The sequence below is a fragment of the Phascolarctos cinereus genome, unplaced genomic scaffold, assembly GCF_003287225.1.
Source record: "Phascolarctos cinereus isolate Bilbo 61053 unplaced genomic scaffold, phaCin_HiC Scaffold_9;HRSCAF=440, whole genome shotgun sequence".
Classification (NCBI taxonomy): domain Eukaryota; kingdom Metazoa; phylum Chordata; class Mammalia; order Diprotodontia; family Phascolarctidae; genus Phascolarctos; species Phascolarctos cinereus.
The window spans coordinates 19685087-19697870 of record NW_027556402.1 but is presented as its reverse complement, the minus strand read 5'-3'; the positions used below and the strand labels follow the sequence as shown (position 1 = coordinate 19697870).

Sequence of the window (12784 nt, the reverse complement as noted above, 5' to 3'; positions counted from 1 at the left end):
AGAATCACAAGTTTCTTGATTTCTGTAATGTGCTCACTATACATGCCATCCTTCTATAAATGTTTTTGTTGGGTTTTTTTGGTTAGGCAATGGGGTTAAGTGACTTGCCCAGGGTCACACAGCTAGTAAGTTATGTGTCTGAGGCTGGATTTGAACTCAGGTCTTTCTGACCCCATGTCCAGTGTTCTAATGACACAGTATTCAGATAGATTTGTGACTTCAAAGATGTGGATGTTTCTCTCAATAACACAGGTTACAACTCATCCATGCCCTTCCATCCAGCCGGTTTGACCACATTTACCCATAAGTTCTCCAGGAAAGGAGCCCACCCAATATTTTGGGGGCCTTCCTCACTTTCTCTTGACATTGTGAGTGTAATCTTTGAGTTGTATGAGAGAGTGAATGAAAAAAAAAAAGGAAAAGGTATCCACTCCTCCTTCTTGGAATGTGAATATGACCAGTGAGTCCAGACATTCACTCCTTTTCTTCTGCTACTATGGCAGTTCCAACATCCTAATCACCTCCCTCAACTCCAACCCTGCAGAGAGCTTTCTTTGCACATGTGTCTCAGGGGAGGGGGAAACAAACAAGCAAAATAAGAAATGACCCAACCATCCAGTCACCTCTCAGATGGCAAAGGTGACTAATTTACTTTAGCCTGAAGGCAAGAAAAAAAAACCAGAACCAGTTTTACCTGCTTTGGGATTTTACAAAAATTAATAAATCAAAATCACTAATATTCTGTCTCATTTCCTCAGAGTCCCCATATCAGATAAAAGCTTAGCATTTTAGATACAGAGTTTGGCCCTCTGACCCACTCTATATATCAGTAAGTCACTGTCCCTCTTGTCACCTGATTCCCAAATAATGAAATACACAAATGAAAAGTCATAATGAAAAATCATAATTTTGTAAACAGAGTAAGCCAGCTTTAAAGTATTAATTAAAATAACAAGTAAGCAATGAAGGACAGAAAAAATATTGGTTTAGACATCTGTCCTAACAGAAAGGAAGGAAAATATAATTCACCACTTCTATGAATTGTCAGTCAGGGATAAGTTCGCCATTGATTGGACTTGCCTTATTTTCTGGTCAGGACAGGTCTACTTCAGCGGACAAAGATGCCAGCCCACATTGTGAAGCTGAGTCATGTTTGACCCCAGCAAAGGCTGGACACCCTCTCCATTCCATCTTCCATTGTCCATCTCCTCCTCTCCTTCCCTGGAATTGCCTCCCAGGGACCTCGCTCCAACTCTCAGTCTCCATACACATATCCACATGTCCCTTGCTCTCTCAGCTCTCCCAGGATGGGAAGAAACAATGCTATCTATCTGAGATCATGCCCTACACGCTCAGGTTCTGAGACACTCTTTCAGGCATTCTTTGTCACCAGGATGTCCTTTACCTGGCTTCTTCCTTACTTGTCACACATAGCAGATTCCTCATTCCCACCACACGCCTTTGTATTGCTCTCTGAACAATTCACAATCTTAATTCCTTGGATGCAGAAGTGTTCCATGACTAATAACTATATGACACAGTGCCACATGTAAAATATTAGCATCAAAATTAGGAATCTTTGTTGTTTGGGGTCATTAAAGGAACTCCCAAGGTGTCTGCGATCTAACTCCTTTTCCTTCTCTGGTATAATTATATAGCCAGCCCATTGTCAAGTCACAGTATCTGTCCAAGGATAACATATTGATGGATGAGCTCTATCAGTTATCTATTGCAGGGTAGATAACAGGCATTTTTACTAATTTCTTTTTTTTCCTGTGTTTGTGTGATGAGGCCAATTTCCTTTGAATAGTTGTAGATCTCCCCTGGAAAGCTCTGTAATATTCTAGGGCAGGGGTGGGAAACCTGTGGCCTTTTAAATCCTTAAGTGCAGCTTTTTGACTGGATCCAAGATCAAAAGGCTGTACTTCAGGATTTAGAAGGCCACGTGTGGCCTGAAGGCCACAGGTTCCGCACTCCTGTTCTAGGCTTTGATGTGAGTATCACAGCATCTTCCATGACGAGACGTTTCTCCAGGACTAAGGCAACGGCTATGTGAAGGCTCTTTGAAATAAGGAAAAAAAGCTTTATATAAAATATGACAATGTTGTCATTGCACTCATTATTATGCAATGATATATGCTTTATTTTCCAGTCTTCAGAAGGAAAGAAAAAAGAGAACATTACCAAGAAGCACACATTAGAGACTAATTCAATTCAACAATTATTTGGCCTCTCCAATGTCTTCCTAGCCCTTTTCATTTTATAAATTTTCATTTTAATAGAAAACAACATTTAATGACCTATGATGGATACTTACATTCATGACAGGCGATTCCAAGAGGAGGGGTGGGAATTCTAGAGGTTCTGAAAAAACTGGGGATTCTATTTCTTTGTATTTGTTTGTTTTGTTTTGTTTTTTGAGACCAGGTCTCCCTATCTTACCCAGGCTGGAAGTACAGTGGTCACTAATGGACCCAATTCCAATACTGATTGGTACAGATGCTTTAATTTCTGTTTTTCTGGCCTAGATCTGTTTGCCCCTCTTTAGGCAATGTGGGGGCCCTCCATTCCATGGACTGATCAGATTTGTGCCAGACTTAGTACAGACATCGGATTGCCTTTAATTCCACTGTAGCCCCTACTGTAGGGGTATATGGGGTGTTTGGGGAGGACTAGCACCTCTGGTGTGAGGGCTGCTGAGCCCTTTTCAGGGCTGCTCATCCACCTTTGATGTCCACCTGTCACCCAACTCTTACCTGTGACTCTAAGAAGCTATAGCATGTGTAGCAGCCACGCCCTGGTAAAATAGTCTTGGCAGATGGGCCAAACCAGGTTGAGCATAACTGACAGGCCTCAAGCCTATGGTTGAGTTAGGGGGATGTCTACCCTAAGCACGGGAAGACTTCCCATGGCAGGATGGGTGGATGAGAACAATTTGTTCCAATATCCATGAAGGCAGCTGAAGCAGGCGCTGTGGAAGGCTTCGAGTTTGGTCAGACGTCAAAGATGCCAAGATCATCCACTCCATCCCAGGCCATCATCAGTCATCTTGACTTTCATCTTGCCACTGGACTTCAATGACTCTGGAAGAGGGAGTGAGGCTGATGACTTAGTGCAACTCTCTGCCTTAAAGCTGATTCACCCACAGACGTCACCTGTGAGATCATCAGTCCTCTTAGAAAATGAAGGACAAACAAGCCCAGAACTCTTGAGCTCAAGTGATCCACACATTTCAGTCAGTCTCCCTTAGTAGGAGAGATTCTAGTCCTGGACCACCACACCCAGTTTGATGATACTATGTGACAAGAACTGTTGGGAAAACTGGAAAGCAGCTTGGCAGAAAATAGGTTTAGACCAACATATTCCACCACATACTACACCACTGGGCAGGGTCAGCCAACGCTGATGAGATCACAGATCCATAGGTTTTCTTTAAATGTTGTTGTTTAGTAATGGTACCCAAGTTTAGTTGTTTTTATGGGGATGATAAGATCATAGATTTAGAGATAGAAGGGACCTTAGTAGCCCATTGAGTCCAATCTCCTCATTTTACAGAGGAGGAAACTGAGGTCTGGAGAGGTGGAGGGACTTGCCCAGGGGCACAGTTAGCAACTGTCTGAGGCAGTATTCAAACTCAGTCTTTTTGACTCCAACTTCAGCACTCTAGACACTATTCATGCTGCCTCTACTGTTGTTGTTTTTGAAAAGTGTGCTGCAATATCTCCATTTGAGATTAACCATGCCTTTTTCCAGGTCCATAGGACATGACCAAGGAAGGAGCACCACCTGGTGGCATGTTTCCCACCTGCTGCAAGTTTAGTTCTGAATTGAAACTGGCTCTGGGGGACTGCAAATGCAAAGAAATCTATAAAATAAAAAAATATATATCACAAACATTTCCTATACTGCTCGTTTTGGCATGATGCTTTAATAGCAGTGTGTGTTCGTGTGTGTTCGTGTGTGTGTGTGTGTTGTGTGTGTGTGTGTGTGTGTGGTCCCCTGGCTCCTTTAAATCAGGGATCATGTCCTATATTCTTTTGTGTCTCTCATATTATGTAGCCTGGTGCTAAGATAGTAGTTTCTCAATAACACTTTTTTTCAGTTCACTACACATTTATTAATTGAGCTAAATCATAGAAAGACTGAAGCACAGGGAAGATGTTTCTTTCCCCTTTCCAAAGGTTGATAAATTCAATACGTAAAGGTCTTCAAATATTTATTATTAGTGAAAGTGTCTATATGTGAGTAAAGAGAGGGTCAGTGAAATAACTAGTTTATCATTTGAGCAAAGGTCAATGGAAATAAATGAAAGGGTTATCAGGTCAACACTCCCTTAACCCTCAATAATAATTAGGGGCATGGGGAGATGTTTGTGAGGCTATCCATGGAAAGGAAGGGGGTATGGAATATTGGAGTTCATTGGGATACCAGCATACAACCTTGAGAATAAAGAGGTCAACAAGCCACTTCTATAAATCCTTAGAGATGACAAAGAGAGTAAGGATCAGTGGACCGCTCCAATCCTTACTCCTTCTAGACACAGCCCTATCCTGGCAATAAAAGGTGTATTGTGAGTTTGTGTAAAATATTGAAGTCTTTCCTCTCAAATTTCAGGACCCATAATGTTAAGTAAAAGGAAAGGCCCTGCGCTTTAGAGTACTTGGCAAAAAAGTGTCTTAATTAGGAAGCATACCTACCTGTCTGTGAAAACATCTGACAGGCAACATTGATAAACATACTTGTATATTTGATTTCTACTTAGACTTCTAGTTTTCTAATCATATTTGGTTTTTCTAATTAGCTTTCTAGTATTCTAGCTATTTGTGAACATGCACCAGGAATTGGTGTTCTCTACATCGAACTGTTGCAATGTTATCGTGTGAGTATTTTATCTTTTGATTTCTAGATTTCCAAGAGCAATATTTTATTTATTTTACTAGATATGAAGCATTCTGGCTATCTAGAGTAAGGCAACACAAACGGAACTTTGCAAGTAGACTTCTTGTAATGTGGAGGAGTAGGTTTTTCTACTTTGATTTCTAGGTTGTTGATAGTAATATTCGATTACTTTAGCTAGCTTTGACTAGGAATTTTTGACCTGGGTCCTATAAGCCTGCTTTTTTTTTTTAATGGTTTATAATCCGTTGTATTTTACCTTATACATTTGAAAACACGTTCTAGGAAGGAGTCCATGAACTTCACCAGACTGCAAAGGGGACCATGACACACAAAGGGTCGAGAACCCCCTCATTTAGAGCATTCCAAGCAGGTTCAACAATCAAACACAAAGGGAGCCTAGTATATAGATTTGTGCTATGCAGCTGTTGTGTGTTTCGCACTTTGATTTCCATGTATATAGTGGAAATAATTTGAGTCCTTCAGTTAAGCATTGAGCAGTCAGCTTGTTTGGAGTGATCTAACATCATTTGAGTTGGAGTTTTCACAACGTAGTTCTATCCCTGAGTAGTAACACCGGCTTCTCTACCTAACGTTCCAGTGCTCTAGCTATCTGTAGTCATCTGATGTGAATTGGAGCTCTCCATTTGGATATTTTTTTTTATATAATTGAATAGCATTCAGGTTTTGTTTTGTTTCATTTTCCACCTACATTCTTAACCCTTCCTAGTCCTGCTACAGGTCATCTGTCTTCCCATATTTCTCTAACTTCGTCACAGTCATTTTTTTAAGGTACAGTAATATTCCATTTTATTCACGTGCCACAATTTGTTTGGCTCTTCTTCAACTGATAAGCATCTCTTTTGATCATAGTTTTTTGTTACCACAAAAAGCGATGCTGTGAATCTATCCAGGTACGTGGGCCTTTTCCCCTCTGTCTTTGATCTTCTTAGGGTTCAGAAATTCAAAATAATTCTAATTTGCAACTGATACTATATTGTATTGATTTCATGTTGTAATTAATTCTGTATCTGGTTAAATACCTTTTCTGTGTCCTTTAGTTAAGTTTAGGAATTTAGCTTTCCCCTCTGAGTTAGTTTAAAAGTCAGCCTGACCATAAGTCACTATAATTAAAAGGAAATTCCATACTATTAGCTCTTGGGTAAATTCCAAGACATCTGGTGTTATCTTCAAGTCCCAAGCCTAGCTCTAGAGATACATCATCCCTGAATTTTCCTTGCATTAAGAAAAACAGTTATCTCCCTAATAAACCTTTCTAGATATCAGGTGCACTAACAAGGTCTGCAATAGGCAGATGAATCCCATAAATCAATCAGCATTCCTTAATGACAAAGGGCAGTGGCCATTAGTCCCACGGGGGTATTAGCCTGCTCTCCTTGATGTAACGAGTCACGTTGTCCCTACCCTCATGATGCCCTCCATCCGGTAACCAATTGCATTGTTTTCCTCACCTACCCAACTCTGTTCTTTGTTTTCTTATATTTCCCAAATATTCTTGAAAGAATATTTCCCATTAAGGGTAGGGAAGCTTGTCTTCCCGGTTGTGTAAAAAGGGGGCGACCAAACTATAGCCTAATTTTTTTTTTCTAGGCACTCCATTACAAACATGTTATCAGCTTTTTTGTTATTCTGTTATGTCTATAGTGTGGTATCTGGAGACATCTAGTGACCAAACTGAGAATAGCAACCCACTTGGAAAGCTTAATTGGGATTCTTTCAGCATGTGCTTCTGGGTTAACTTTCAAGTACATGCTTCAGCAGAAGGATGGAATTTTAAAACAGTTCAACAGTCTAGAAGCGATCCTTATAAATCTCTAGTGAGGGAGGAAGACTTTGCCAGTAAATGTTTCTCTGCGTCTCTCTCCTTATATTACTTCTGTTTGCAAATCAAACTAGCTTTGTCCTGGGGCTTTATCAGCCCAAAGGGCTGTACAAAAAAACCTTTTCCTTGAGAAAGACTCTCTCTCTCTCTCTTTTAACTCTGGCTAAGTCAGAAAGCAGACAATTTGTGGTATTATAAACCAAATAGAGACTAATCAGAGACTAAGTGTAATTTTGAAAGTTTTTATAAATACTGAAATTTTCTAGTGATTTTGAGTTAACATTCTTTAGGATTTGTTTTAAGGAAATTATGAACATAACTGTGAATGTTAATTTTTTTAATCACTCTTTCTCTGGAGAGTGACAGATTTATTATTTTACCACTAAGAGAAGAAGATGATTTCACCAATTAGAAAGAAGTGACTTTGAAGTGAAGTTTCAAAATGAAAGGGAAAAAAATGGGCTACAGTTTTCAGTTTAAATTACCTGATACTTAAGTACAGACCAATTTAGAAATAATTTTTTGAATTGGTGTGCATTTTGAAATTAGAAACTTTGATCTGGGAGTTTTACAAATTGAAGTTAAGCAGTTTAGAAATTTTGCTGTAAATTTTATTAGACTCCCTGATTTGAGTATGAATGATAATTGGAGTAGATTTTGAATGATTTGTCAAGAAGAAAATGAAGCTCCTACTCATTTTTGTAATAGACTATGTGGAAGCCAGGGCTGCTAAGTGGCACAATGTAGTGTCAGGGTAGATAAAACTGTAATTTTTTAGCATAATGAATCTTCTCGTTACAATACCCTGAGTTAGTATAATAGAATGCAATTGTGAGTCAATTGTTAATATTATAGTTAATATAACAGGATATAAATATAAGTTAATATAATATTTAATATAATAGGATGAGTTAATACGATAGGATGCAATGATGAAAGATCCCGCTGTTTTACTCTGAATTTGTAGTTAACTCTATATCCTATACAACTAAGTACGTGAATTCTTATGCTTGTCATCTACCTGTTAACAGTTCCATATTCATGTATAAGATAATGCCCTTGAAATATCTCAGAATGATATGACAATAATTAGACAAAGAAGAAGAAATTTGTGGGAACAAAGATATAAATCTATTAATTAGTGAGGTTGAATCAGGAATGTTTATGTAGTTATAAGGAAAAGAATCCCAGTACAGTGTTATCTTGGAGGAGAGTAACTTATGGACTATTTTGTGTTACCTCAAAGGGAAACCCAATTTTACTTTACTTCACAGAACAAATCCTTTTCATAAAAGGCCGCACCCAAGGACCTAGAGGGCCACGTGTGAAGGCCGCAGGTTCACCACCCGTGGTTTAGACAAAGGCAGAAACAGCAAGGGGTGTGTAAAAACTTAAAATCTCTCAAGTTTCAAATGAACTGCGGCTTCCTAATTTGATGTTCTTCTTACAGCTCTTTTTTGTTATTCTTGGTCCTGCTTTCTCACAGAGTACCAATGATATCACCAGGGTGAACCATTTCACTACTCCACCAACAATGTATTAGTGTCCACATTTGAGCAGTCTCTCCAGCACTATTTCCATCCTTTGTCCTCTTTACCAATTTCCTGGGTACGTGGTGAAACCTGAGAGTTGTTTTGATTTGCATTTCTCTTCTTATCAGTCATTTAGAACAATATTTCTTGTAGTCATTGCTACGTTAAAGAAGTTTGTTCATAGCCTTTGATTATTCATCCGTTGGGTATTGGTTCCTAGTCATATCTTTTTGTTAATTCCACATACACCTTAAACATAAAACCTACCTCAGAGATATCTGAGGCAATGATTTTCCCCCTAGTTGCTTTTTTTTTTACTTATTTTCTTCACTGAGTTGATTTTCTTGTCTTTTTTTCCTGTCTATATTCCATTTTTCATCTTCAGTAACTTATATAAATAGGCCGGTCAGAATGGAGTCGCTTCAATTAAATGTCATACTTCTTTTTTGTTTTTACTCCACTTTGAGCTTTCCTCCAGCCAGTCAGTGTGGTTTCAAAGTACTAACCACAGATTTACAAATAATTCCCATATCAGTGACAGGTTCATTCCTGTTTGTTAAAATTCAATTACATTTTTAAATGTTATTCATGGCACCTACCCAATTTTTTTTTTCTTGAAGAAATAATATATAGGCAAGAGACTTTAAGTAGTGTACAAGTCTTTGACCTGTCTCAGTTTTTTTTCTGCTCCAAATTTTCCAGTCTATTCCTCTTCATCCTCATCTATTCTCACCTTTTCACTAAAGTCACTGAGTAACAAAGTATATATCGATTCACAAACTCCTAGAAAAAGCTTTCTAGTCAGTTGTTTCTCCCCTCTCACTCACTTCTCAACTCCTTGAAAATGTTTTCTTTAAGAATCTCTTGTTGGAGTTCGTTTTTATGTCAACCTGACTTCAGATACAACTTTTGTATATCCCTCCCTGCCCCTATGCAGCAAAGCTATCCCTTGTAACAAAGAATTAAAAATGAACTAGGAAAAGAAGTTCGGTAAACTAACCAACACATAGGCTTAGTTTGACAGTATACACGACATTCCAAACCCATAGTTTCTTGCCTCTTCACAGAAGCATTTCCTGATTTCTTTTAGCCTATGTCGGTTATCTCAACTTTAAAACTTCATCGCAAGTTTTTTTTTCTTTCCTTGTCCTGCTTGACCTCCCTACAAGTTTTTTTAATCAAATTTTATTTATTTTTTGCAATTGTCAAGCATTTAGTTCCTGCAACTTTTTTTTGCAATTTCAAGAAGTTCTTGCAACGTTTTAAAATTAAATTTTATGTTTTGCAATTATAACGCATTTAGTCTGAGACTTTTTTAAAAAATTAAATTTTGTTTTGCAATTTCAAGCAGTTAGTCCTTGCAACGTTTTAAAATTAAATTTTATGTTTTGCAATTGTCAAGCATTTTAGTTCCTGTGATTTTTTTAAAATTAATTTTTTTTTGCAATTTCAAGCAGTTAGTCCTTGCAACGTTTTTAAATTAAACTTTTTTTTTCAATTGTCAAGCGCTTAGTCCCAGACCATAATAGATGCTTAATTAATTCTCTTCGATTTTGAATCTGGGCGGCTCCGTCAGCTCTTTCCGCATTACTCTGGATAAACAGCGAAATGCTACCCCGGCCACGCCCCTGAAAGCTGCAGTGTCCCGCATTTAAAGAGCGCCCAAGGAAGTTTGGCCCTCGAGCCTTCCCGTAGTCTGCGGATGAAGACAAGAAAGATGGCGCCGCCCACAGACCTCCCCATGTGCGCTGCCGGTGGCCCCGGTTACCGGAAGTGAAGGTTTGGGCTCCTCTCGGGGAAGAGCCGGTGTCGGTCCGAGAGCGAGGAGGACGGATCTCACCGGCCGCCGCCATGTCTGGAAGAAACAACAACAAGCTGCCCAGCAACCTGCCGCAGCTGCAGAACCTGATCAAGCGGGACCCCTCAGCCTACGTGGAGGAGGTGGGGCCGGAGACCCGGGGTCTCGGGGACGGGGAGGAGGAGGGGGAAGGGAAGGAGCGCTCCGGGGTCTCCCACAGCCCCCCGGAGGAAGAGGCTCCATCCTAGCTTGTGCCTCCCTTCCCACGGTGGGATCAGTGCGGACGCCGCGACGTTCCAGAGCTACAATGTATCAGGTTCCTGCCGCGTGCCCGGCGCCGGGGATGCGCTCGCAAACTGCCAGAGGCCCGGAGCTTGGTAGACTTGGGGGAGAGGAGAACGTAGAACCCTGTGTCCAGAGCTAGGGGAAGCCTTAGGCTGCCTCCCCTCATTGTACGTACAGCTGAGGAAACTAAGGCTCGAGGTGGTCACGTGACTTCCCCAGTCACACAGACGGATAAATATCTGAACTGGGCGCTTTGACTCCAGAGTTTTCTCTTCTACTTCCTATCCATCCCACCTCAACCCCCTACAAAAAAGTAAATACAGCCAGTCAGCCAGCATACAGTAAGTGCCTACTTGGTGCAGGGCATTGTGCTAAGTCCAGGGGGATGCAAAGAAAGACCAGACAATCCTTCCCTTCTTTTTATGTTAAGAATCCTTTTCACAATCTAGTAAACCCTATGGATGCCCTTATCAGAATAACGTTTTTAAAGGCATGAAGGATTGCAAAGGAAGCCGATTATGTTGAATACGATTAAAAACATATTTTGCAATATCACTGATTTTATTCAGGTTATGAAGCCGGCCCCCTTATTTTACAAATGAGGAAACTGAGGTCCAGAGAAGGAAAATGACTTGTCCAAAGTCACACAACTCTTTAGTTCTCAATCCCCAATTCTCTGTATATCTTCGAGTTAACAGTATTCACCAGATATTTAATAAGCCTCTGGATGTTCTGATTTCTGATAGACCCTGTTGGTGGGAGTATAGATGAGAGAGAAGTATAAGATAGCCCTCGATTTACTCTCAAGGGAAGGGAAACAGGACCATGACAGTATCCCAAGTGTCTAAAGGGCTGTGTTGTAGAAGAGGGATGAGATTTGCTGTGGTTGGCCCCCCAGATCACAAGTAGGAGCCTGTGTAAAAACTGAAAAGGAGCAGTCTTAGACTATACTAAAGGAAAACTTCTTTGTAATTAAAATTAAGTTTTAGATGTTTGAGTTAGAGGTGCTGGGGGTCGTCCAGATTACAATAAATCGTAGAAAGAGTAGACTGGATTGCAATTCAGAAATGGCATCCTATTTTTAATTATTCCAGTTTTTTTGGAGGCAGAATCTTTGCTTTCGTATTTATGACCCAAACACTTAGCACGGTGCTTGGCACATATTAGGAGGTTGATACATGAATTTTGTTCATTCAGTATGGTATGGTGGGTAGGGCACTGAACTTGTAGTCAGAAAGACCTGTGTTCAAATCCTTCCTCCAACACTGACTGAATTCCTATCCGTGCCACTCAGGGCAAATACTGATGTTATGACTTCCAAACCAGTATTCTTTCTAATATAGCACAGCTTGTCCTATGATGACAACTTACTACTCTTTCTGTTGACCTTCATACTCCAGAAGTAAGTGTATTGTAGAGATTGAATTGGATTGGGTAGTTGGAGACAGCCTGGGGTCTGGTCCCATCTCTGCCATATCTTGCTGTGTGGCTTTGGGAAAGTGTGTTAACTTCTCTGGGCCTCAGGCCATCCTTCATAGAATGAAAATGTTGGATTGGATGATGATTTCTAAGATCCCGAGCCTCAGAATGCTGTAATTTTGTCAAGGATGATTTGCAAACATGCATCATTGCTGAGTTTGTAATATCCCTTTACTTTGAGCTGTCTTTTCCCTAGTTTTGTTTTGTTTTATTGAAATGCTTCCAGAGCAAAATGCCCTTGTGATAATAAAGTTTTGCTGACTACAACTGAGAAACACCCTAAGAATTAGAGTTGTTCCAAAATGGAAGAGGCTGTTTGGGAGGCGTCAGGCCCTCTCCCACTGGTGATCACTTGTTGGGTCTGTGATGCCTCCCTGTGGTTCATGTTCCTTTGGAGGTCGGGCTCTGTCTTCCAAGGTATTCCATCTCTGGGAGTCCAGGACCTGAACTGAGTCGACATCTTTGCTGTTGTGAATGAATGAATGAATGAATGAATGAATCGGGGATGATAATAATGGCTAGTCATTTTTGTAGTGCTTTACAAATATGATATCATTTGATCCTCACAACAAACCTGGGAGGGAGGTGCTGTTGTTATCCTCACTTTACAGTTGAGGAAACTAAGGCAGATTACATTTAATTTAACTGCAGATAGGGTTAGATTGGGCAGCTGGGTAGAGTGCTGGACCCGGAGTCAGGAAGACTCCTCTTCCTGAAGTCAAAGCTGGCCTTAAACATGTACTAGCTGTGTGACCCTGGGCAAGTCCCTTAATCCTGTTTGCCTCAGTTTCCTCATCTGTAAAATGAGCTGGGGAAGGAAATGGCAAACTGCTCCAGTATCTCTGCCAAGAAAACCCCCAGTGGGGTCTCACAGGATCAGACATGACCGAAACGACTGAACAACGACCAAGTGGTTAGATTTGCGTGGGGTTATATATAGCTGGTATCTGA

At 40.3% G+C, this 12784-nt stretch overlaps 1 protein-coding gene across 1 annotated transcript in view; it reads left to right on the top strand.

Moving 5' to 3' along the window:
• The first annotated feature begins 9959 nt into the window (after nucleotides 1–9959).
• SDAD1 (SDA1 domain containing 1) overlaps nucleotides 9960–12784 on the top strand; it is a 28342-nt gene continuing 25517 nt past the window's right edge. The window contains exon 1 of the mRNA XM_020988458.1: nucleotides 9960–10212. Within this exon, the coding sequence (XP_020844117.1) occupies nucleotides 10123–10212 (90 nt within the window). The 5' untranslated portion in view covers nucleotides 9960–10122. The remainder of the gene's footprint in view (nucleotides 10213–12784) is intronic.